The 27,412-nt window shown below is 36.8% G+C and overlaps 2 protein-coding genes across 4 annotated transcripts in view; one reads left to right on the top strand and one right to left on the bottom strand.

Annotated features, from left to right (window-relative positions):
* CWC27 (CWC27 spliceosome associated cyclophilin) overlaps positions 1 to 26,177 on the bottom strand; it is a 200,368-nt gene extending 174,191 nt beyond the window's left edge. For 2 of the 3 annotated variants that reach the window (XM_064596166.1, XM_064596167.1), the window contains exons 1-7: positions 25,892 to 26,177; positions 16,383 to 16,479; positions 10,191 to 10,303; positions 7,391 to 7,534; positions 5,873 to 5,971; positions 5,132 to 5,235; positions 3,367 to 3,436 (exon numbers count right to left, since the gene is read on the bottom strand). In XM_064596166.1, coding sequence (XP_064452236.1) covers positions 3,367 to 3,436; positions 5,132 to 5,235; positions 5,873 to 5,971; positions 7,391 to 7,534; positions 10,191 to 10,303; positions 16,383 to 16,479; positions 25,892 to 25,933 — 669 coding nt within the window. In that variant the 5' untranslated portion in view covers positions 25,934 to 26,177. The remainder of the gene's footprint in view (positions 1 to 3,366; positions 3,437 to 5,131; positions 5,236 to 5,872; positions 5,972 to 7,390; positions 7,535 to 10,190; positions 10,304 to 16,382; positions 16,480 to 25,891) is intronic. The other variant, XM_045895473.3, reaches the window with a different exon arrangement.
* A 162-nt stretch (positions 26,178 to 26,339) lies between these two features.
* SREK1IP1 (SREK1 interacting protein 1) overlaps positions 26,340 to 27,412 on the top strand; it is a 39,971-nt gene continuing 38,898 nt past the window's right edge. Inside the window, exon 1 of the mRNA XM_045895442.3 lies at positions 26,340 to 26,559. Within this exon, the coding sequence (XP_045751398.1) occupies positions 26,355 to 26,559 (205 nt within the window). The 5' untranslated portion in view covers positions 26,340 to 26,354. The remainder of the gene's footprint in view (positions 26,560 to 27,412) is intronic.

Raw genomic sequence — 27,412 nt, 5'->3', positions numbered from 1 at the left:
ATGGGAGACCAGTCTGTAGACTAGGGCAGCAGCCCAGGCTAGAAATGAAGGCCTGAACGAGAGTAGTAGCAAAATAAATTAAAAGGAAAAAATTTGAGATATGTCATGGATGAAAAATTGGTAGAACAGTGCAACAAATTGGTTTTGCAGAGAAAGAATAAGAAAAAAGTCAGAATCTAAAATTCTCCTCTAGAGGATACTGATACCAGGGAGTAGAAAAAGAAGTCACAAAACAGGGAAAAGTCTGGGAAACAAAGATAATGAATCAAGCCTTGGCCAGGACTTGGGTTACTAGTGAGATATTCAAACATAGAGAGATGGCCAGTAGGCAGCCGGAGAAAAGAAAAGCAAGCCAGCCTAGAGATACAGATTTGAGAGTCAGAAACAAACATCTGATAATTTTATCACAAAGCGCAGAGTCAGATGAGAGCAATATGATGACACAATACTAGGCTTATACTGTTCACATGACAATGGACTGTAGGTTGCAATTTTCTTGGCAAAAAGGAAGGAACTGACTTAGTCTTTCCACAGTTTGAAGTGTTTTTCAGGTTCGAGAGCAACATAAAGGGCAAGCCAACACTATCTGCAGTGGTATCCTTGCACATTTCAACCTTGTAGCAAACACTGAGTGCTTTAGGATTATCAAGTTCACCACAGTCAGTGTAAGTTAAACATTTTGTTTGTTTTACTTTATATAATAGTAAGCAGCAGAGGAAGATATGCTTTAAACATTTAATATATACTGTTGTTACAAACAGAAAAAATTCAAACTAATTTCCTAGTAAAGTCAACCTCAAAGTAAGGTGAATAAAACTTACTTTAGACCAGAAATTTAATTCAACGAAAAGACTAATAGAAAAACTCCTTTCTCCTACCCTTGTTCTCTCCTCAGGGCGGCTCAGCCTAATATCCAGGCCCCTGTGTGAATTAGGAAAGGGCAAGGGGCCAATTGCACTGAGCTGCCTTCCACCCCAGAATGCTGTGCTACCAGTGTAATTTCCCGCCAGCCTTCTCGATGGCTTGGGCTTGAAGGAAGCAGCTTCTGCAGCATTCAAAATCATATTAGAGACTTAAATGGCTATAGAAATCTAAGTCCAAAATTCTGATTGTACCATCTCCTAATTACACAGTCTTGCACCAGTGATTTAACCTTTAACCTATTGATTTCTTCCCTTAAATAGGAATAATAACATCTATAGCACGTGACTGTTATAGAGGTTACATAAAATAAATATTTAGCACAGATAGCAGAGAGGAAAATAATTACAGTACAGTACAGTATAACATATGCTTTGATAGCCACAGACAGATTACCATGGAAAGAAGTTACACTCAGCCTGAGTGGGAGATGGGTAGGGAAGGGAGGTGGAGGTAGTCCAGAGTTGATAGTGGAGCTAGATCTTAAAGAAAAAACAAAAATTAACCAAATAAAGGAGAACCTACCCCAAGCAAAAGGAAAAACAGGAGCGGGGGGGGGTTGTTGGGAAGGCATGTGTATGTAAGGAGACTTGACATCTTTAGAAAACATCAGTGAAAGGGACTCCTGGCAATTTCCAGTTCTAACATTTGTGGTTTTGTCCATTTACAAATATACCCACAGGATCATGACATACGGTATATCTTTCATTTTAATAAGGCAGAAATTTGAATCATGAATAAGGCAAGACTAGTGCACTGACATCTAAAGAAGATAACTTCTGAGATATCGAGGTACCAGAGTGATTGATAATGTTGATGAGGCCTAGGGAACGGAGGTTTTCATATAAAGATGAATTTAATTTTGACATCTAAAGTAGAGAGGTTTCCTAAAGGAAATCAAGAATGTGGGATAAGAGCCCAGAAATAATATTCGTCCGTGTGTCCTAGAGTTCAGAATATTAGTATACAGGTGGAAGTTGAGAATCCATGGTATCAAATATCTGGAATACTGAAGACAGCAAGAAAAAATTGTGGCCGGAACGTTTTTTACACATGTCCGTTTCAAATTCAGTCTTAATGCAATGGGTAGAAGTAGTGTGCTTACTATATGTCCAACATTAGCCTACCAAAACCATCCTCTATGATGAGGGAAGCACATGGATAAAGAATTAAAAACAAGGGTAAAAATAATGTGCTTTTAAGTCAGTGCTATTGTTAGTGTTGGTCAGAAATAGGTTTAGAGTTCTAATTACTACAACAAAACTTCTAACCCTTTAGGTCTCTGCGTTCACAAATTTTCTTTCTTTGTTTTTTTTTAAACACTGCAAAAAGGTAATCTATTTACAGAAGAGTGATTTAAAGGCCTTATGATTTTCTTTATAAACAGATGTAAAAACAGGAATTGTCCACTTTTTAAAAAACTCAACATTTCAACCCTCCACTATTATTTTTTAGAGAGGGAGGAGGTGTGGGGCAGAGGGAGAGGGAGAGAGAATCTTCCGACGTAGGACTCGATCTCACGATGCTGAGATCATGACTTGAACCAAAATCAAGAATCAGACACTTAACCAACTGAGCCATCCAGGTGTCCCTCGACCCTCCACTATTGTTGTAACCCACTAAACTGCCTGTATCAAAGGCTACCCCCACCCCCACCCCTTCCCCCATTTCACTCTCCAAACAAATTTCCATTTCTTCATCATCTGAGGGATGAGGATGATTTTCTTGGAGTACATTTAACAGATTCACTGCTCTAATATTGTCAAGGCATAGGTGTTTCCGCAATGAGTATTGTGTCAAAAGTGATATTCAGGAAAACCACACTTAAAGGCCAAGTGTAAGCATTGGTGGGGTAGAAGACCAGGAAGCAATATATAATTCAAATACATGTATCTTACATGGTTCAAATCCTAGCTCTAGCTATTTACTGGTTGTGTGACTGAGCAAACTACAACCTATCTATACCTTAATTTATTTTGGGGTAAAATTGGGATAATGATAATACCTATCTTAAAGGGCTGTGATGAGAATTAATGACATTCATAAATATAGATAGATAATATTAAAATGAATATAAAAGCTTTGGTCTGTCACTATTTATTATAATAATGATCATAATCATTATCATCTAGCAAACCACTTAAAACAAATAGCAATTAAAATCTGAATTACAAGGTTAAATCATTTTTTAACTCTAGTTCTAACTGATAAAAAAAAGCCAGGTTAAGAAACCCCACAAAACTCTAATTTCAAGAGAGCATATCATCTTAGGAGTTGCAAATGTTACTGACAACAAATCATTTTACAAATCAGTTCAATGAACACTTCTTGACTGTGTACCATGAAAAACATGCTGTGCCATATATATAGCAGGAGATACAAAAATGAGTGAGATACAGACCCTAATACCTTTTATAATTCAGAACAAAGGGATTAGAGTTTTACCTGACTAACTCGATTTACTTCCTCCTCTTCTTCTTCAGCTTCCTCTCCAAATGAAAGTAAACTAAAATTTCTTATTAAAAAAAGGAAAGAAAAAAGGAAATAAGAATGAAAGAAAATTGAGAAAATTAAACAAAACTTATAAATGCTGAATTGTCAAGGCATTAAAATAGAATTTACAAGAAGAACACATTTTAACTGTTCAGGAATATACAATATGACTTAGTATTCAGCAGAAATATACTAAGGATCCGTATTTTCAGCATAATGTTAAGGCACTGGCCTCTGACCACAGATATTTAGTATATTAGATGAAACAAATGACCAAAGATCCATCCTGAGCACTACCATTAAATATATTAAGTCAAGCATGACAGAAATAATTAAGCCTTTTATATTTATAAAAACTGGTTAGCAAAATGGAGTTTTCTGGAAAACTAATAAATATATAGCCCTGAGAGCACTACAAATAGGAAGTAATTAATCTTTAAAAATGTCATAAAATACTTTAAAATTGATAAGTTACACAACATTGTAAAAAAAAATATAAGCAATAAACTTAACAAAAAAAATAGCCCATGGGGAAGAATAAACTGTCTTCTATGAGCCTTCAAACTAAAGACATCTCAAGGAAGATAAATAATAAGTTATTAAAACTCTTTCAAATATTGAAAAAATAAAAGATTTGGCAACAAGAGGAATTTTTTATTTCAAAACCTAGATGCAATCAGTGCCTACCACATCATCCCTAATATATTTGCTATGAATTAAAAACAAAAACAAAAACACCCAGCTTTTGGGCTGTTGTCAAGATAAATAATAGTGATGAAATATTGTATCTGAATATGGTGACTGTGACCTTTCACCCAGAGATAAAATTAGTCAAAAGAAATGAATCAAAAAATAGAATATCAAATACTCCGCTATATAAGAATTTATTTTGCCACAAGACATCAACTGCTTATTGAAGTGGCTCCCATTTGACAGTTTATAAAAGCAGCTTAACTTCCTTATACTTTGGATGTCATGGAAAGAAACAAATGTAATTGAATACCTATGCTACTGAGTGTTCTCAAATTCCCCTGCTCATTTTCTCTTCCTAACAACCAGATGTTGTAATTATAATCTCCATTTTACAAGATGGGGAAACTGAGGCTCAGAAATATGAACACACTTTGCTTCTTATAAATGGAGTCAGGAAGGACTGTATTTGGAACTGTCTGAATCTAACAACTATGAATACACTAAAATTACTAATATGGATGCTACAATTCACTAAAAGAGGAAGTTGAAATCTAACTCTCTGATATCTATTTTAATAAAATAGACAAAACTAATAATGTGAAAAATATTGCTCACAAAATACTGAAACTTATTTACTCCAAAACAGGAGTGAAAAGTTAAATTATGTAACCATGCAGTCATTATATCCTTCATACTTGACCTTCCAAGTTTTTTACACAGAGCATATAATTAAAAAACAAGTAAAAAAACAAACAAAAATTCTTAACAACACATTTACATAAATAATTGCTACAGTGATCATAAATATTTATTAATACAGATTTCATATAAACATGTGACATAATACTTCTTTAGCTTAAGTTACATACAGTATTTTAATAAGAGAAATGCATATTTAGAAAAACAAAGCCCTCATAATTCAGATATCTTCCTGGTCCACACTGGCCTCCCCCTCACTAGTAAACAGTTGTTACAAAAGGAAACAAAATGAATGAATTTCTATTATTCTATTATTTCTGATTACTTTGTGCCTTTGGGCTTCAATTTCTTTACTTCTTCCTCTGGTTTCTCTTTTTTTGGCTTTTTTATTTCTCGTGGAATGATGTCATCAAAAGGATTAAACAAAACCTATGAAAAAATATTTTGAAAACATTATTCCATTTTTAAAAATTTCACAAGAAATTAAAACCAGTATTTAATTGCGTTAATGTTAACATCTGTATTTTTTGCTCACATAACTATTATAAGTGTAGTGATATATTTACTACATAAAGTACTTCCACTTACATGGCCTCACTGGATTCTCCTGATAATCCTATGTGCAATTAAGTAAAAGGTATTTTATCCTTCTTTTACAAAAGGGAAAAATACTCAAGAAAACATAATACCTAGTAAGCAAGACAAACTCAGAGTTTTAACCCCAAATCAAATGCTTCTAAGGACCTTATTTCCTCAATGAAGGGTCACTCTGAAGTTACCTAGGAAGGCACTTCATTGAGCTAAATAAGCCTAATTCTTCTAACTTTCCCTCATAAGTCAAGGTTTTCATACATTGGATTATCAGCTAAAGTCTCATCTTTGAAATCAAAACCTTCAATTTAAAAAAAAAATTCTTAATCAGAAATTGTGCTTAAATTACAGAGATAAAGTCTGAATTGTGATGTTAATTTAGTATAAAGCCTTTATCCAGTAGTTGAAAAATACTAACAGCCCGCTTCTCTTACATGATAATTTAAGTGCTGTATCTTAGACGTCATGCTCCTACCTCACAGCTTCTTATTCTGTGTGGATTACGTGGTCTTTCTTCCTCACCTATGTCAACTTCTGTCAACCGCAGCATGTTATATACTGTATCCCCTGTGACCTATCAAAGAAAAAAGAAAACTTAACTGTAAACTCTTATGTTCATTCTTGGAAATAAGGGAGGGCTTCTGAAAATATTTTTTCGATAATTAAAAGGAAATCTCTTATTTTTATATAGGAGCTTATGCATTAAATAATGCAAATAAAGCAACTTCATCTTCAGGGGAAAAAGCAGAAAGGGAGTTCAATCCCTCAATAACAGTTTTAGAGAACTTCCAATATATATTTAACATCAGGTTTTATTAAGAGTGAAAATATAATGCCAAGTAACCTCGTACTGAATGACAACTTTTCATTCAAAAATAAACAAATTCAGATTTTAGAATTGGATGGAACAAGCAAATAACAATACCATACGTAAGTGCTTTGCAGACATTATCTTGTTATAGTCTCACAAACATCCTAAAAGCAGGTACTATCATTATCCTCCTTCTCTAGATAAGAAAACTGAAATTCAAAGAAGTTACGGAACTGACCGTGATGGGCTTTCAGAAAGTATGCTATGCTATACTGTGTCTCTAATGTGAAAGGTACATATGAGCAATTGTAAAAAGCGGTGCAGAATGACAGTGTAAATATCACTTTATTATATGCTTTTATTTTTTAAAAATAATAGGAAGGAAAATCTATGAACATCAGACAACCCGTGTCGTAGTGGTTCAAATATACCTATTTCTTAACCTATGTTGTTAAGTTTTAAACAACCATATTGTATTGCATGTTTTCAGCATGGGTCCTTTCATTCAGCATTTCTCAGGAGTTTTAAAATAATATCAGTTTTCCAGTTGTGCTGTTTGTTTTTTTCCCTTTCATCCTCACAAAGTCCAGTTTTGCCTAGACTGTGGGGAAACCATTCCTACTGAGCCAGTAGAGGGAGCTGTACATGGAGATGTCTAACGTGCCTGAGACTTAAAACCGGTGGGAATATATTTTTTAGAAGGGAGAGTGAAAAAACAAAACCTTCAGAATCCCCTTTTAAAGAAAGATGTTAAATGTGAGCAGGATTAAATAGGTACTACTCAAAGTAATATTTCAGGTAAAAAGTTTTAATATTAACACAACTTCCACTTTATATTTAAGGGAATTCATCATCGACAAAAATAAACTTTAAACTACTAAATGTTGTGACCTAGATAATACCTAGGTTTCTGAAAACATAAAAACAATATCAGATGAGCGACACAGTAGCTAATATCATTAGTATGATTTTAGAAAAAAAAATTCTAAAGTCATAATCAATGACTTATTTGAAACATACAAACAAAAAATTAAGGTGGTCCCTCATAGATCATTGTAAAAGGAATATATTCCATCAGTTTTAGAAAAAATAAATGAAATCCCAGGGAATATTTTTATGAGGGCAGCTCCTAGATATATTGGTCATATGTATCATAGAAGCTGAAGATAACTGGACACAAACCTTTCCAAAAATGGTATGCTTATTGTTGAGTTCATCTGCTCGACCCAGTGTAAAGAAAAATTGGCTGCCATTATCATGAGGACCAGCATTTGCCATGGCAACCAGTCCTCTCCGATTAAAACGTAACCGTGAGTGGAATTCATCCTGAAGCATTAAAAAAAAAAAAAAAAGTTTAGTATATGATCTCAGTTATAAGGGTCTTCATATTCAGTTAACAAGGTTCTATATAACTTCTAATCAAAAATGCTAAAGTTTTATTTAACTGATTTTCAAGCATAATCAAATCCAATACTTACTTTCCTTCAGTACTGTTAAACTTGACTTCACTAGCCTGTAAGCATTTTCTAAATATCCTCAACCACAAATTTATCCTATTTTATGGGAAAGCTGCCTATTTACATGGAAAAAGGGCACTGAAAGGGGAAGAGATTTCTAAGTCATTCCCCTATTCCCATCCCTCAAAGTTATCTAACTTTTTAGAATGTTCTTTTTTTTCTCCAAAAAAACTACCTTTGAGTCATTGCAGGGTCTTCAATGATTGCCCCTCCCCATTCCATTCTAAAGGTCATGAAAAAATGGCTTTCTTCCTGTCTTTTTTTTTTCTTTAAAGATCTTATTTATTTATTTGACAGACAGAGACACACAGAGAGAGGGAACACAAGCAAGAGGAGTGGGAGAGGGAGAAGCAGGATCCCGCTGAGCAGAGAGACTGATGTGGGGCTCGATCCCAGGACCCTGAGATCATGACCTGAGCCGAAGGCAGACGCTTAATGACTGAGCCACCGAGGCGCCCCTTTCTTCCTGTTTTTTAATTCAAGGAATCTACTATAATCGTGCTATGTGCTTTACTCTGTTTTTTTTAAAGGTCTTTGTTGAATATTTTCTGAACTGGCAGTGGTCCCATTTGCCAGTTTTCCAAAGAACCAGAGCAAGCCTCTCTAAGGTCGATTTCCTGCTATGGTAGAGCTACATAACATACATTAGTCTCTCAGTTAACAGGATTTCTATCCAGACCTGATACTAGACTTGTTTATAATATAGCCATATGATGTAATCGGTGCTTTTCAGAAAAAAAAGTTATTTTTTCCTTAATAAATAATTGTCAAAGATTTGAGCTCAGAGAGTCATAACTTGGGATGCCTGGGTGGCTCAGTTGGTTAAGCGTCTGCCTTAGGCTTAGGTCATGGTCCCAGAGTCTTGGGATTGAGTCCCACATCAGGCGCCTTGCTCAGTGGGGAGCCTGATTCTCCCTCTACCTCTACCTGCCGCTCCCCCTGCTCGTGCTCTCTCTCTCCCTCTTTCTCTCTCTGTGACAAATAAATAAATAAAATCTTTAAAAAAAAACAAAAAAACAAACAAAAAAGAGTCATAACTCTTTTATACTGTATCAAAAATGGCCTAATTGAAAAACTTAACAAGATAACGATATTACATAATAAGCAAAAATCTCAATTTAGAAAGTAATTATGAGAAAGTGCAATTCTGTTACACCAAACAATAGAATAAAGGAATGCTTCCTACTAGGTGGAAGCTCTAAAATCATGAGACATCTCAATTTGGTAAAATACAAAATAGTTTTTTAGTGATATTTGAGACTTTTTTATTATAACCATTCCTCATTTTCTAAGGCCATTATCATCTGAAAATTAAAGCAAAAGTTCAAGTATTTTTCTCAAGAATCACACAGTGACCCAGTAAAAAATTAAAAGAAAGTCCAGACCCTCTATCTCATTAGTATAAACATGTCGTCTTCAAAAATTATCATATTTTAAGAGCTACTGATGTTTATTCATTCAAAGAACGTGATATTGGTACCATCAGATTAATAAATAACCTAACTTGTAGTTTTTATTTGAACCCACTGTTATTAACTATGATAATCTTTTTTTCTTTTTAGATCTATGTAGGCAGTTAACAAATCACTGACCTATTCTTGATTAATACACTTTTTTCTAACATTTTTTTATATTAATTCTTTCTTCTGTCCCCTTGTGATTTCCTGTTATGGCATGCATTTTAGGCTACAAAGGTCTGTTATGCATAATTAAGAATGAATTCTGCTTTGGACTGAATTGTGTCTCCCCAAAATTTATACAATGAAGCTCTAACCCCCAGTGTGACTGTATTGGAGATAGGGCCTGTAAGGAGATAATTAGAGTTAAATGATGTCGTAAGTGTGAAACCCTAATTCAGGAGTGCTAGTGCCCTTATAAAAAAAGGAAGAGACACCAGAACTCGCTCCCTCTACCATGTGAAGACACAGCGAGGAGGTGGCCATCTGCAAGCCAGGAAGAGATCCTTCACCGGAAACTGAATGCCAGTGCTGTACGTCTTAGCCTCCAGAACTGTGAGAAATAAATTGCTGTTGTTTAAGCCAACCCATCAGTGGTATTTTATTATAATGGTCCAAACAGATTAATATAAATTCCATATAGTGTTAAGTAAAATATTTCAAAATAGGATGGCATGTTCTAAAAATCTTTTATATTTAGAGTTCCAGAGATCAGATATTGTCAGATATCAAGAATTATGTTATATAGTTTTTTTTCTGACTCACATGTTCCTCATGACCACCTGCAGCTCCACTAAATTCAATCTAGCATAAAAGTTGCAACAAGACAACTCAGAATGCTTGACAGGGGAAGTGCTGCTCTTATACCTGCACAATCCTAAACATGTGATACGTACCAGATTTTGTGCACTAATGTGAAATGCACTTTTTTCATGTGGGGCACAGTCATTTTCGAATAAGCAATCCAAACTGATTTGCAAATAAATAACAATAAAAATTCAGTTTCACCTTGAATGGGGCTCCATAGATAGACTCTCCGCCAGTCCCTGTGCCAGTAGGATCTCCCCCTTGGACTATAAAACCAGGAACCACTCTATGAAAAATGGTGTTGTCATAATATGCTGAAAGAAATTTAAAATAATTTAGCAAAGTCTAAAACAAAGTGTATAGCTTTCAGAGTTAATATAATTAAAGTCACAGGATTTTTCTCTCAGACTATTAAATAGGCTCATAAATCAAACCCTTTCTTCCCTACTTACTATAAAATGTCTACTCAAAACAGCACAATTTCTACAAAAAGCATGGTTGTTGTTGTGTTGTAATTATTTCCAGGATTCTCTCCAACTCCAGATTACAGTTTATGTATAAATATGTTATTTGGAAGCTATAAATATACAAGAGGGATCATATACTGTCTCCTAATAGTACTTATTATCTGGAACCTGAAATCATTAAGAAGACTTCACCAAGAAAAAGAATTTGTATGTGGCAGAAGCATGGCATCTCAGTGAGGTAAATCTTGAGCCAAGAAGTTGGTGGGGGCAGAAGGGCAATATTTACAGTTTGACAGAATCAGAGAGTTTATATTAAAAGGAAAATATATGTAGAACATATGTGTAGCCCTGAAGGAAGTGCTGAATAAGCAAAACCTATTATTATTGTTGTAAAAACAAACAAAAAACAAGTAGCAGCAGAGTAGATGGGAGATGGTGTTGATGGTAGTCCTAGTTCAGTCACAGGCTTAAGGACCGCAAAGCAGAAAGATGGAGAAAAAGCGTAGTTCCCTGAAAGCTTCACTGAGCTGCAGAACTGCCTGACACCAGATTTCTTATCGTACAGGATTATAAATGTCTTTATTATGTAAATAATATTGAGTTGAGTCTTCTCCTACTTGCACCTAAACACAACCTAACTCACTCAATGACAAAGACAAATCAAGTGCCTACTTTATGAGTCAAAACAAGACTATGGTTTATCATAATTCATAAAGTACTATAATACAGTGGCTTGCAGGCATCCTCATAATTATTTACATTTGTAAGATCTATCTGGACCTAAAATCCATACTTTAAAGCTATATTGGCAAGAGATCCCCAGCGCAAAGAAGTGCTCCTTGGTTACATACAGAAACTGTAAAAACTGAGTCTAAAAGTATCTCTTCTGTAAGTAACCATTTATTCAGAGTAGGTTAAAAATATGCAGCATTCAGGAGTTCTGAGTCATGCATCCTGTTGGCTGGCTAGCCTTAAACATAATTTCTCCCACCTCTTTTTTTTTTTTAAAGATTTTATTTATTTATTTGAGAGAGAATGAGATAGGGAGCATGAGAGGGGGGAGGGTCAGAGGAAGAAGCAGACTCCCTGCTGAGCAGGGAGCCCGATGTGGGACTCGATCCCGGGACTCCAGGATCATGACCTGAGCCGAAGGCAGTCGCCCAACCAAATGAGCCACCCAGGCGCCCCCTCCCACCCTTTTTTAAAAATGGAGATATAACTGACATTTAACATTACAGTGGTTTCACGTGTACAACATATTGTGCAGTGTTCACCACAATTAAGTCTAACATCCAGCACCTCACATAGTCACAAATTCCTTTTTCTTGTGATGAGAACTTTTAAGATCTACTTTCTTACCAACTTCCAAATATGCAATACAGTATTATTAACTATTGTCCACCATGATGTACATATAATTTTCTCACTATAAAATATTATAAATTAACCCACAGTGTTGTTTTGAAGATTAAATAAGATAATATGGAGGTAATCTATAAATTTTCAAGTCCAACAAAAATGCCAGGTCCAACTTTAATATTTTAACTTAAATTCTACAAATTTAAATATATAACATACCCAGTCTATATCAGAAAGCAATAATAATCCGTTGGTCCCTAATACGCAGTCAATCAACATTTTGATCAGATCTGCTTTTTCAAAAGATCACTCAAAACACAGTATGGAGAATGGAATGGAAGCGACAAGGCTAGAGTGAGAGGAAGCAACTATTGTCCCAAGAGTAAAACCTGACTGTGACTTATACAGAGGTGCACATATTTAAGAATTCTCTAGGAAGCAGGATCTATAAGACTCAGTAATCTAGGGCACCTGGGTGGCTCAGTCGGTTAAGCGACTGCCTTCGGCTCAGGTCATGATCCCAGGGTCCTGGGATGGAGTCCCACATCGGGCTCCCTGCTCTGCGTGGAGCCTGCTTCTCCCTCTCCCACTCCCCCTGCTTGTGTTCCCTCTCTCGCTGTGTCTCTCTCTGTCAAATAAATAAATAAAATCTTTAAAAAAAAAAAAACTCAGTAATCTATTAGATGTGAGGGAATGGGGACATGAAAGAGATCTTTATTACTTGTGCTTTCAGATTTTAAAATTACCCATCTTACTCCTTTTTCATATTTCCTGTTAAGCACTTCAATTATATTGGCTTTTTACTTTACCTTTTTTAAAAGTTTCCTAATTATAATCTTGTTAGATGACTGAAGTTATTATAATACTATATATATTGAGTAGGGACTTTCTATACTTTCTCTACACCATAATTTTATATTTAACCTACCAAAGCTAAAATTTCAAATTTCCACAAAATTCCATAACCACTATTTCTATTTCCATATAACATATTAATAATACTGCTGAACTATGCATTTATGGTTGTCCTTATAGCTTACTATGTACTATAATAGATTATATTGCACATAATGTTTGACTTCTTAAATGTTTATGTATCATTCCCATAAGTATTTTGAAGAAAGAGGTTTTATAATTTCATTATGTGTATTCATAATAGTCTCCTGATTTTTCTCCACTATTGAAGAAAGAAATTTTCATGTATCTTAAATATTAAATTTCCTATTTGGCTGCTGTGGTTCTGGTATTTTCCATTATATTTGTATTTCTGGCTATACAATGTATGGATATCATAATATACTTTGTCTAATTGTATTTCTGCCAAGTATAATATAGGATTTTACATCTGCATTTTTAAGTGATTTATGTGTATTTCTTCCAGAATCTGGCGTTTGTGTTTAATTTTATAAATATCATAAGTAATAACTTTTTATTTAAAACTCATTTGTTATCTGTCTGCCCTGCTTATTTTAGCCTCTGTTTTTTTAAACAAATATTTCTGCTTCCCACTTTGTTTTGCTAACCTAAAATTTTACTCCTTCCTCAAACTTCAGCGGAACCAAGAAAATTATCAAAAGCAACAAGCTTCCCTTTCCTTCTATCTTCTTAAACCTTTTCTTAAACTTACAATTTTTAAAAATTTCATTCACTTTTAAATGTTTACCTATTCCCCAAAACCTGAAATCCAAGATTAAGTCTGTGTAACTATAGATCTTTCATTTTCATAAAAAACTAAAAACTTCCCCCAGACACAGAATGACAAGTTCTGTATATCACTTGTATGTGGACTCTAAAATGTCAAACTTGGGGCACCTGGGTGGTTCAGTCGTTAAGCATCTGCCTTCAGCTTAGGTCTTGATCCCAGGGTCCTGGGATCGAGCCCCACATCTGGCTCCCTGATCTGCGGGAAGCCTGCTTCTCCCTCTCCCACACCCCCTGCTTGTGTTCCCTCTCTTTCTGTGTCTCTCTCTGTCAAATAAATAAATAACATCTTTAAAAAAAAAAAAAAGTCAAACTCATAGAACTGGAGAGTAAAATGGTAGTTGCCAGGTGCTGGTAGGTGAGAAAAATGGGGAGATGTTGGTCAAAAGGATAAATTTCTTTTTAATTTTTTAAAGATTTTATTTATTTGAGAGAGAGAGAGAATGAGAAGGGGGAGGGGTAGAGGGAGAAGGAGAAACTGACCCCCTGTGGAGTAGGGAGCCTAACCTGACCCGGGGCTCCATCCCAGCACCCTGGGATCATGACCTGAGCTGAAGGCAGATGCTTAACCGACTAAGCCACCCAGCCACTCCATAAATTTTTAATTATAAAATGAATAACTTCTGGGGATCCAATGTACAGCATGGAAATTATAGTTAATAGTACTGTGTTGTATACTTGAAATTTGCTAAGAGAGTAGATCTCAAGTGTTCTTACCACACACACACTCGCAAGGTAACTATGTAAGGTGATGGATATGTTACTTAACTTGATTGTGATAATCATTTCACAATGTATATGTGTCTTAAATCATCACATTGTACACTTTAAAAAATCATGTTGTACATCCTAAATATATACAATTTTTATTTGTCTATAATACCTCAGTAAAGCTAAAAAAACAACTAAAAACTTCCCTTTAACTGCCATATATATGTCATGTTCCACCTTCCTGATTTTTACTTATTTCCTTTTTAATTCTGGAAATCAATCCTTTTTGAAGTAAATACTGATATGAATGTTATAAGATCTAGAAATATCATGACTTGTTTAAATCATAGAAGTAGTAAATTAAAATGGGGTTCTCTAAATTGTATTTTTAAAACCCTGACTTTATTTTGGGAGCATCTTCATTTAAATTAGTCTTCTCAGGCTTCTTGTTAGCCTTTGCAGTAATAATTCTGTCTTTCACCTGTTCAATTTAAGAGAATTGCTCTAGTTATTTTTCTTATGATTTTCCTATTCTTTTTTCTGTCTCCTTGTATTCTTACAAGTAGGGGAATAATTTTTTGTTGTTCCAATTAAGTTCCACCATGACCTAACTTAAGAACTTTATTTCTTCTTCACTATCATATTATATCCAGATGTTTTCTGTTTCTTCCATTCACCTGGTCATGGATTATTAATTACCATTCATTCTTTCTAATGTTTTTGTACTTTCACTCTTCCCCTGTAAAATTTGAGCCTTTGAGTCTTCAAAACTTCTTTCCAGAAACAAGTCTGACTTCTCTGTGTCTACTGTGTTTCTTGGTTCTGTTGATAGTTATTTGAGGCTTCTCTGACTGTACTATCTGTCTGACTCAATTTCCTTCCTGCCTGCCATAGCAATTATTAATAATGGTCTTTGCAGATGTAGTTCTATTTTTTTTGGCAGGTTTTTTTTGGGGGGGGGTCTGTGTATTTTTATATCTTAAATCTTCCCCTGGTAATTATCTATTTGTGTAATTATTATCTATTTGGACTCAAAATGCTGTTCTCTGATACCTGATTAACCTTGTCTGTCTCTACAAATCAGATATAACTTAAAAACACAATGATTGCCACCACTGGAGATATTTGAAACCATATGCAATGTATTCTAAAAGCCAACAAGTTACAAAAATGTTTAGAATGTTTAGTTCTATAAGGGAATATTCTGAAGAAGAAAACACTCAAGTGGATGTATAATTCTGTAAAGTTTATTGAATGAAAAATAGTCACTTTGTGACTCAATCTAAAATCATATTGGAAACATTGATGACATCAATGAATGCTGGATGGAAGGCTTCATGGAGAAGATGGAATTCTCGACAGAGATTAAAAAGTGGGTACACTTAAATAGTAAAGAAGAAAAGAAAAAGTATTCCGAAAAGGAGACTGAGGATATGAAGGAAGATATGAGGATATGTGTGAAAGTGAAAATGGGAAGGAACTGCTCAGGAAATAAAAATAATAGTCAAGTGAAACCATATGGTTATTTAGTGCAATGAAAAACAAGGTTGGAAAGCTAGGAAGCCAAGCCGTCTGAGGATTCGGCTGCCAGATGAATAAATAAGGGGGTAAACAGATTAAAGATGACAGAGAGAAAGACCAGGTAAAAGGCAATCACAACTATGCAGGTGAAAGTCAAGGCAATCTGGTTTAGCTATAGCTAACAGAGGAAGATGGGAGTAAAGTCCACTGGGCACTTTGATATGTAAATTAGAGTGAAGAAGAGAGGAAATGGCTGGAATTCTAAATTTGATATTTACTTGGATAGAACTAACAACTAAAGAGTAAAGAAAATGGAGAACTCAAGGCAATCTTAGGGAGTACCTTTAGAGGATGAAAGAAAGAAGTGGGGAATAGACAAAAAGATAAAAAAGGATCAAAGTTTTATTGGTGAGATAAATTTCTCTGCTAAAGATACATAGATTTGAAAGACAGTCTTCATCTCCTCTCTCTATTTCCTGACACAGTAGCTCAACACTGTATCACTCATATCAACTCCTATCATTCATCACCACCATTTAACAGCAGGCTTCATCGTTGTGGAAAGATACACTTCAGTTTATTTTTAAATTAATAAAATTTCTCCTACAGAATAAAACTCAAGAGTTATGATTACCTTCCAAACAAAGCTGAATGAAATTTCTGCAAGCTTTAGGAGCTTCTTTTGACCACAACTCTATGTCAATATCTCCAGCTGTAGTTTTCAATAAAACCTGTAGAAAGAATATAACATCATTATATTAAATTATCATTTTGGTTTGATAATTAGTTGAAAGGCTGCTCAATTTGAAGCATTCATTAATGAGTTTTCAATTTTAAAGTTAAAATTAAAATTAAAAACTTTGCTGGGCTTTTCTTGGTATACTCAAAAAGTACAACAGGGAAAATACAGTCTCTTCAACAAATGGTATTGGAAAAACTGGACAGTTACATGCAAAAGAATGAAACTGGACCATTTTTTCTTTTACCATACATAAAAATAAGCTCAAGATGGATTAAAAACTTAAATGTGAGGCCTGAAACCATAAAACTCCTAGAAGAAAAGACAGTAATTTGTCACTGGCCTTAGCAACATTTTTGTAGATAATGTCTCTTCAGGCAAGGGCAACAAAAGCAAAAATAAACTATTGGGATAACATCAAAATAAAAAGCTTCTGCACAGCAAAGGTAACTATCAGCAAGACGAAAAGGCAACCTAATGAATGGGAGAAGATATTTGCAAATGATATATCTGATAAGGAGTTAATAACCAAAATACATAAAGAATTTATACAACCCAACACCAAAACAAACACCAAATAATCCGATTAAAAATGGGTAGAGGACCTAAATAGACATTGTTCCAAAGAAGACATAAAGATGGCCAACAGACACATGAAATGGTGCTCAAATCAGTTGAGCAATGCAAATACTCAAGGAAATGCAAATCAAAACCACAATGAGATGTTACCTTACACCTGTGAGAATGGCTAGGATCAAAAATACAAGAAATAACAAATGTTGGCAAAGATGTAGAGAAAAAGGTACACTCATGCACTGTTGGTAGGATTGCAAACTGCTGTAGCCACTGTGAAAAGCAGTACAGAGGTTACTTAAAAAATTGAAAACAGAATTACCGTATGATCCAGTGATTCCATTACTGGATATTTACCCTAAGAAAATAAAAACACGGGGCGCCTGGGTGGCTCAGTCATTAAGCGTCTGCCTTCAGCTCAGGTCATGATCCCAGGATCCTGGGATCGAGCCCCGCATCGGGCTCCCTGCTCCGCGGGAAGCCTGCTTCTCCCTCTCCCACTCCCCCTGCTTGTGTTCCCTCTCTCGCTGTGTCTCTCTCTGTCAAATAAATAAATAAAATCTTTAAAAAAAAAAAAAAAAGAAAAGAAAAACACTAATTTGAAAAGATATATGCACCCCTATGTTTATAGCAGCAGTAATTATAATAGCCAAGATATGGAAGCAACCCAAGTGTCCATCCCTAGATGAATGGATAAAGAAGTGGTATAGATATATGTGTGTGTGTGTGTGTGTGTATGTACATGTATATATGTACATGTACATGTATATATACAAAGATACACACACATATATATGTGGTAGTAGAATATTAGTCATATAAAAGAATGAAATATTGCCATTTAAAGCAATATGGATGGAGGAAGATGGTATAACGATGCTAAGTGAAATAAGTGCAACACAATAAGACAAATACCATATGTTCTCACACATATGTGGAATTTAAGAAACAAAACAAACAGAAAAAAAGACAAAAAACGTCAGACCCTTAAATACTGAGAACAAAATGGTGGTTGTCAAAGGGGAAGTGGGGGTGGTGAGATAAAGAGAATTAAAGAGTACATTTATTTTGATGAGCAGCGAATATTGTATAGAATTGTTGACTCATTCTACCATTCACCTCAAACTAATATAACACTGTTAATTATACTTTGATAAAAAAATTCATTCAATACAAGTCATTATAGATTTATATCTTTCAAATACCATTTTCAGAAATCATTTAGGACTTAAGAAAAAATAGCATATACCTTTTTTAATCAGAAAAATTTACTCATTTAAAAATCAATCATCTAAACTTGCTTTAATTAAGAAAGTTTCTTGCAGCTTTTCTTCCAATAATATTGGCATAGCAAATTAAGAAATTAAAGAACAATGAACCCATGGAATTGTGACACCATAAGACAATTTTACAATTATCTTTTTATACACTCTATCTCTTTAAACACTCTACTTTCTCATTCAAAATCATGCCATTCCTGGAGCACCTGGATGGCTCAGTCAGTTAAGTGTCTGACTCTTGATTTTGGCTCAGGTCATGATATCAGGGTCATGAGAGTGAGCCCCACACCAGGCTCCGTGCTCAGTGGGGAGTCTACTTGAGATTCTCTCTGTCTCTCCCCCTGCCCCCACCCCCCACTCTCTCTCTTAAAAAAAAAATCATGCCATTGCTAATTTACAATGAAACATTCTTAATCTAATTCAGGGTTAGTATGTTACTAAAATGGTATTCTCAAAATCACCATCTATAGTCAGTGGAATCCTTTGATAGCCTCTTTTCTACCAGCTCATGAAGGTAAGGACTTCTAACTTGGCTTGGCATGAAACAATGCCCAAAAGAAATACTCTCTCATGGGAGGCACCTGGGTGGCTCAGTAGGTTAGGCATCTGCCTTCAGCTCAGGTCATGATCTTGGGGTTCTGGGATCGAGCCCTGCATCAGGATCCCCAGTCAGCAGGGAGTCTGCTTCTCCCTCTCTCTCTCCCCCAGCTGGTGCATGTGCACATGCTCTTGCTCTCTCAAATAAATAAATAAAATCTTAAAAAAAAGAACGAACGAACGAAAGAAAGAAAGAAAGACTTTACCATGACAAACCAACCCACTGGATTCTCATTTTCTTGGGAGGTACACTTTTGGGATGCAAACTGAGTGGCTGAGTAACTCCCTAGATTGTATCTAGAACACTGGGTAACACCTTCAGATTTTGCATGATAACTGGTGTATATCCCAATCCTAAAAGTATAGTATATCTAAAAAGACAACGTCCTGTCCTACCTATTAGTCCCTTGTATACTTGAAATAAAATGTTATTGTTAAAGGGAACCTACACGTCTTCTCTCCCTTGCAACTCTAATACAATGATTCCAACTTTTTCAAAGTATGCATTCCCATTAGCAAAGAAGAAAAGGGAAGTGGGAAGGGAGGTAAGGAATTGGGCACACAGAGTCCTCAAATATGTACATTTTTTTTCCTCTAGTATTTTAAGGGTCACAGAAGATAAACATTTCAAAGGATTACATAAAAATAGTATTTTTAAATAATTCTTAATCTTCTTCACTAGTGGTAAATTGAAACTTTTTTTAAAAATAACAGCATTACTGAGATACAATTCACATACCAAAAAAATTCACCTTTTTAAAGTGGTTTTTAGTACCATGACCACTAATTCCAGAACATTTCATCACCCCCAAAAGAAACCATGTCCCCATTAGCAGTCAAGCCCTATTTCCTCCTACTCTTATCCCTTGGCAACCACTAATCTACTTTTTCTATCTATGGATTTGCCTATTGAACATTTCATATAAGTGGAATCATACAGTATGTGGCTTTTTGTATCTGGCTTCTTTCATCTAGTATAATGTTTTCAATTGTAGAGGTCCATCTTCCTGTTCTATACACTCAGCTTTTAAATGTCTTAAAAATCACAATGGCTTTATATTCTTACTTATAAATATGTCAAGGCACAATACACATTTAAGACAAAGTTTGCCATTAACAGTAAGTAGAAATCCACATTTCAAATAATTTTCATAATAATTTCTGATTTTTGACATACTTCCCATGCTGAGGCATCAGCTCTACCATTTTCTTATGGTTTGCCTATGTTTACATTATTAATATGAAATTTGTAAGGACTGGTTTAGTTAATCCAGATACCATGAAATGTAAATCCATTTAGCAATGCATTAGGAAAAATTACATCATGATATATAAAAAGTGACTGAATGACTAACTGAATTTATATGTTCCTTTTTATATATAAAATATTACATTTAAACAAGAAAGAAGAAAATAAATACAAACAGAAGAACGTAGATTTTTCTCCCTGCATCTCATGGATGGTTTTACATAGCCCCTAAAGTGTGCACTCACTGGTTTAGAAACCACTGCTCTAAAGAACAAGCCAAAGTACATCATCCCTCCCTTCATAGTCTGTGGAGTCAGGTTGCTCAGATACCTTTCTACTTAAGGTAGCTTTGTTACTTTGGACATGATATCTAACATATCTGTGATTCAACTTCCTTATCTAAAAACAGGGACAATAATATTCTTATGTTTGTTGTGAGGACAAAATGATTTATTCTACATAGACTGCTTTGAACAGTACCTGACAAATAGTAAATGCTCAAAAAATGGTAGCTATTATTGTTGTAATTATTATTCTTATGTAATTTTTTTTGGCTACTGTCAACTTATACCTAGTAAAAAGAATGCATACATGGAGGCACCTGGGTGGCTCAGTTAAGCATCTGCCTTTGACTCAGGTCATGATCTCAGGGTCCTGGGATTGAGCCCCATATCAGGCTCCCTGTTCAGTGGGGAGTCTGCTTCTCCCTCTCCCCACTGCTCCTGCTCTGTCTCTCTCTCTTAAAAAAAAAAAAAAAAAGAATGCATACATGGTTGGGCCACCTTGCCTACCAGACTTTCTTAATCTTTCCACTGATAAAATACTGAATTAAAAAAGAAGGCACACGTGGTCAACTAATCTTCAATAAAGCAGGAAAGAATATCCAATGGAAAAAAGATAGTCTCTTTAACAAATTATGTTGGGAAAATTGGACAGCAACATGCAGAAGAATGAAACTGACTACTTTCTTACACCACACACAAAAATCAACTCAAAATGGATGAAAGATCTAAAGGTGAGACAGGAATCCATGGAAATCCTAGAGGAGGGCATACGCAGTAACCTCTTCGATATCAGCCACAGCAACTTCTTTCAAGACACATATCCAAAGGCAAGGGAGACAAAGGCAAAAATGAACTACTGGGACCTCATCAAGATAAAAAGCTTTCGCACAGCAAAGGAAACAGCCAACAAGACTAAAAGACAACCTATGGAATGGGGGAAGATATTTGCAAATGTCTTAACAGATGGAAGGCTGGTATCCAAAATCCATAAAGAACTTATCAAACTCAACACCCAAAAAACAAAAAATTCAGTCATGAAATGGGCAGAAGACATGAATAGACACTTCTCCAAAGAAGACATAGAAATGGCCAACAGACACAGGAAAAAAGGTTCAACATCACTAGGCATCAGGGAAATACAAATCAAAACCACAATGAGATACCACCTCACACTGATCAGAATGGCTAAAATTAGTAAGTCAGGAAACAACAGATGTTGGGCAGGATGTGAAGAAAGGGGAGCACTCTTACACTGTTGGTGGGAATGCAACCTGATACAACTACTCTGGAAAACAGTATGGAGGTTCCTCAAAAGTTAAAAATTGAGCTATCCTACGACCCAGCAATTACACTACTAGGTATTTATTCAAAGGATACACACATAGTGATTCAAAGCGGCACATGCATCCCAATGTTTAGCAGCAATGACCACAATAGCCAAACTATGGAAAGAGCCCAGATGTCCATTGACAGATAAATGAATAAAAAAGATGTGGTGTATTTGTATAATGGAATATTACTCAGCCATCAAAAAGAATGAGATCTTGCCATTTGCAATGATGTGGATGGAACTAGAGGGTATTATGCTAAGCCAAATAAGTCAGTCAGAGAAAGATAAACACCATTTGATTTCACTCATATGTGGAATTTAAGAAACAAAACAGATGAACATAGGGGACGGGAAGGAAAAATAAAATAAGATGAAAATAGAGAGGGAGGCAAACCATAAGAGACGCTGACCTCTAGGAAACAACTCTGAGGGTTGCTGGAGGGGAGGTGGGTGGGGGGAAGGGATAATTGTGTGATGTGTACTAGGGAGGGCACTTGATGTAATGAGCACTGGCCGTTATATGCAACTGATGAATCACTAAATTCTACCCCTGAAACTAATAATACAGTATATGTTAACTAAATTGAATTTAAATAATTAAAAAAAAAAAAAAAGAAGGCACGTGGCTCCTTAATCCATACATTTCTGCTGGCCAACTCTACTTTGTGAGGTTTCAGTGGCTCCTTTTCCTAAGGCTTCTAAATAAGATAATACTTTGATAATAAAATGTTTCTTAAGAATAAATATACATGGGGTGCCTGGGTGGCTCAGTTGGTTAAGCGACTGCCTTCGGCTCAGGTCATGATCCTGGAGTCCCTGGATCGAGTCCCGCATCGGGCTCCCTGCTCAGCAGGGAGTCTGCTTCTCCCTCTGACCCTCCCCCCTCTCATGTGCTCTCTCTCATTCTCTCTCTCTCAAATAAATAAATAAAATCTTTAAAAAAAAAAAAAGAATAAATATACATGAATATGCAATTTAAATTAAGAGATCATAATATGTGGAAATTTCATCTCGAGTGTATAAGGACATTTCTATCAATGGTACTTTCTGTGCCTCATCTTCAGAGGCCAGAGTAACAGCAAAACACAGCACATTTATAGACAATTGCCAGGGGTCTGCCACTGATAAAACGTGTCAATGATTTCTCAGTTGATTCTATGCTCTTTGAAGGGAGGAACTTTGTCCCATTTATTCTGAATGTCTCTTTATCCTTTTAGTACCTAATGTATCATTAGACAGCACAGGCACTAAACATCGACGGAAAAAATTTGTTATCGTATCTCTTTAAATTCTTCCCAGGCCAAAATTTTTGCCATGTGCTCTCTATGGTACAGAGCTTTGAAGCTTCGATGTCTGCAATTTCCAGCGTAAGGCTGGAAAAAAATCCCCAGTTGTTTTTGAAGGAAAACTTTGACTAGGCCTGATATTCTCTGTAAGCCCAATTCTGTTTCATAAGGACGGTGTTTATCACAGTTAACTTGTACTTATTTGTGTGACTATTTGGTGAATGTATATTTCATTCCACTGACTCTATAATAGGGGCAATGCTGGTTTTTCTTTCCCTTGTATCCTTAAAACCTAGCATATAAGTTGGCATGTGCTAGTTGCTCAATAAACATTTGTTGAATAAAAGATCTCCTGTTCAGGCATGTATCTATGTTAGAGCTTTTCCTCTTTATGACCACGTCAAATCTTCCTCCAGAGTAAAGCAACTAAATCTTCCCTTGAACAGAAGCAGTATTAACTTCAAACTCACTGATGCTTAATGCTTTAAGAGAAATACAGTATTAATTTATCCATTTATTCATTCAATCAGTACATATCTGAACTTTTCCTACCACAGGTCAAGCATCATTCTAGATGCCGGTCCCTGCCATCATAGTGCTTGCATTCTATGGGGAGAAGGGAAGGAATAGGACACAATAAACAGTAACTAGTAAGTAGTTAGAAAAAACTGAAGAGGTAAAGGGAGAGGGGCAGAGAATGTTGGGAGGCAGGACATGAATGGGGTTTGCTATTTTCCAGAGTAAACAGAAAAGTCCTCTCTGAAAGGGGAACCCTCCTACACTGTTGGTGGGAATGCAAGCTGGTGCAGCCACCCTGGAAAACTGTGGAGGTTCCTCAAAAAGTTGAAAATAGAGCTACCCTTCGACCCAGCCATTGCCCTACTGGGTATTTACCCCAAAAATACAAATGTAGTGATCTGAAGGGGCACATGCACCCCAATGTTTATAGCAGCAATATCCACAATAGCCAAACTATGGAAAAAGCCTAGATGTCCATCAACAGATGACTGGATAAAGAAGATGTGGTGTGTACACACACACACACACACACACACACACAGGAATATTATGCAGCCATCAAAAAAATGAAATCTTGCCATTTGCAATGACGTGGATGGAACTAGAGGGTATTATGCTAAGTGAAATAAGTCAATCAGAGAAAGACAAGTATCATATAATCTCACTGATATGAGGAATTTGAGAAACAAGACAGAGGATCATAGGGGAAGGGAGGGGAAAAATGAAACAAGATGAAACCGGAGAGGGAGACAAACCATAAGAGACTCTTAATCTCAGGAAACAAACTGAAGGTTGTTGGAGTGGAGGGGGGTGGGAGGGATGCGGTGGCTGGGTGATGGACATTGGGGAGGGTAGGTACTATGGTGAGCGCTATGAATTGTGTTAAGACTGATGAATCACAGACCAGTACCTCTGAAACAAATAATACATTATATGTTAATAAAAAAATTTTTTTAAAGAAAAGAAAAGAAAAGTCCTCTCTGCTAAGGAGACATTTGAGGAGGCCAAACAGTATACTAGAGAAAGGAACGGTAAGTGTGAAGGCCCAGCCTAGAAGGATGGGCAATGTACCCATTCTCTACCAGTGTTTATTAAACTGGGGGATGACATCACCCTTAAAAAACATTTGGAAATATGAAGACGGGTATTCTGAGTTTTCACAATGATGTGAGGTAGGGGTGAGGAGTAAGGAGAAGTTCAAACAACGAATTAAAAGAATTGCTCAGCTCAAAAAAACCAGTGAAATTTTTGCTGGGGATATCAATTACAGCATTATTGGTTTTATTTTCAAATTGCCTTCATTATATTATAAAATGTCGACCAACAAAAAAATTGCATAAATTATGATACAACATATGCAACAGATTTGTATCTGCAACAGAATTGTATCTGATGTAAATTTAGTTTATCCTAATTCAACTATGTAGTTTCAGCCCCACTATTTTCTCCATTATGCTGGTTCATCATCTTTCATACGTGATATAGACTAGCTCTCAGTTTAAGAATTCAGGTGATACTATATACTTACTGACTCCTCTGCCTCATACTGCACAGAAAAATCTTCGATGGGAATTGACATACCTTGACCATTAAATCAATCAGGGAATCATTCTCCCATTCTAATGTGGGAACATTTCCCATTCTCTACTTTCTCTGACAATCATCTCATGTTTTAAGACCAGCTCAAAAGAGACCTCATCCATGAAGCTTTTCTCTCCTTTCCCAGTTGCTCACTTTTTTGTAGTACCATAGCACTAGACTCCTCCTCTCCTTAAGCATGCCTACCAGACATATCACAAGGTTTTTCTTTACCTGCCTGCCTCCCCAACAAAATCGTAAGTTCTTCCAGGGCAACAACTAGACCTTATCCATCCATCTTTGTAGCCCCAGCACCTAGTACAGTGCCTGGTGCTTACCAGGCGTTCACTAAATGATTGTTGAACGAATGGAGAAAGAGTAATTTCCAAGTTGAGCAAAAAGGGGGAAAAAAAGTCGAAATTTAAAATGTACTTAGGTTTCTATCTAAGACCCTAAAAAACGCCTGCATGAGTTAGGCTGAAGCAAGAAATAGGACCAGACGGCTGGTAGACGGAGAAATCAGCATTTGAGGACTTTTTCAAAGTACTTGCTGAGAGGTGTCAATAGACGGTTTTCGACGCAATCCTGTTAAGAGCAAGAGTAAGGGACATGACTTCTTTGATCTTTCCCAACCCTAAGACCCCAGAACTCCCTTAGTCGGCGAGGTATCACTTCGAGGAGCCCAGGTACCCTAGATGAGGCTCTCACCTTCCCGTTGGTGGGGGGCTCCTGGATGTAGATGTTGCTCATGCTGGTCAGTGCTCAGGGCTCTGCTTCTAATTGGGAATGAGAACGGAGGGCCAGTCACTAAAGCTGTCCACCTATCAGTGCACGCCTCCTTCAATCGGGTGGTCGCAGAAAGCTCCAGTTTGTCAACGTCGCCGAGACTACAACAACAAGCACTCTCTCTCCACCAAACTAGTTTCCCACGGACGCCGCCATGTCGCTCCTGGACCAGAGCACCGCTAATCCTGAGAAGGGGGATTCCGATGACCTCCAGGGAAGGAGAAAATATTATTAAGAACGCACAGATTAACTTAATTTGTGTTACAACTTTTAAATGCAATCTACAAATCCTGCTGTTGCTTACTTCAGTACACGTATGTGCGGGTCTCACTCACCTCCCCCCCCAAGCGTGCAGCAATGGTTTGGACCACGTGTGTTCTGTAATATGACTCCCCCGGAAACCGAATCAACGCGACTTGGTTCCGCTATCGCCGGAGGCCTTCCTGGACTGTCACCGAGGTCCCGCGGCGCCGGTGGGAGGAAGAGGCCGCCCTCGCTGCTTGTTGTCCTCGCTGCAGGCGGGAGGCGGGCGTCCTCTCGAAAGCCTACGGCTCCTGCGACCCCTCTTACCAGCGCCATGGCAGTCCCAGGTGAAGACCGACGCCAGGGCCCGCAGGTCTAGGCGAGGAAGGGAGCTGGTAGGGGAGGTTGGGGTGCGCCCATGGGGCTTGAGGCGGGGGCGTGAAAATTAACAGGTTCGTTTGGTCTACATGAAAAAGCTTACACTCCAAAAATAATCTCTGAAGGGAAGAACGAACGACAGAAACTGTCTCCCCACCCAGTCGAGCTCCCGCGGCGCTGGATGGATTACAGGGAAAGTGTGTCGTGGGGGAGGGGGGCCGGGAACCGTAGGCCTAGGGGGCGAGGAGCCGAGAAAAACGGACTTCACTTCGGTATGGCTTGAAAATAGAATTCAGGTGGCAACACTTGACGGACCCAAGTAGCCAGAGGCATTGTTTGTCGTGGAAGTCGCAGGGACGAAATTGACGTCTGGGCTTCTGCTCTCTCTTCCTATTGTACGGAGTTCCTGTGTGGCGGTGGACCGGTCGCTTTCCCCCTCTGGGCCTCTTTTTGTGCATCTGTAAAGGAAGATTTGCTCCTTTATGTCTGTGGTTTCTTCCAGCTCTCAGGTTCTGTGTCCAGTGGGTACCGACCTAAAAACAGTGAACCCTACGAAATAAGTGCTTCAGAGATTTCTGGTCCACAACTACCAGCTTACTTGCAAGTTCTAGTCGGGGAGGGCATCTGCTTACACCAGGTTTGCTGCCATGTCTTCCGAAGAACCCTGGTTGTAGGAGTTATTTTGAGAATTATATCCCTGTGACCCACCCCCAAACCCACAGCTTGGAGATTCACTGTGCTGTTTAGTATATGAAAGACTAAGAAGTGCTATGGTTCAGAAGCCCTAACTTTGTTTTAACCTGCCCCTCCCAGTATTGTTTA

This window comes from Mirounga angustirostris, unplaced genomic scaffold (assembly GCF_029215605.1).
Source record: "Mirounga angustirostris isolate CCGP_5_RB_7025 unplaced genomic scaffold, mMirAng1.0.hap1 SCAF_7, whole genome shotgun sequence".
Lineage (NCBI taxonomy): Eukaryota > Metazoa > Chordata > Mammalia > Carnivora > Phocidae > Mirounga > Mirounga angustirostris.
This window is presented reverse-complemented; position numbering and strand designations above follow the sequence as displayed.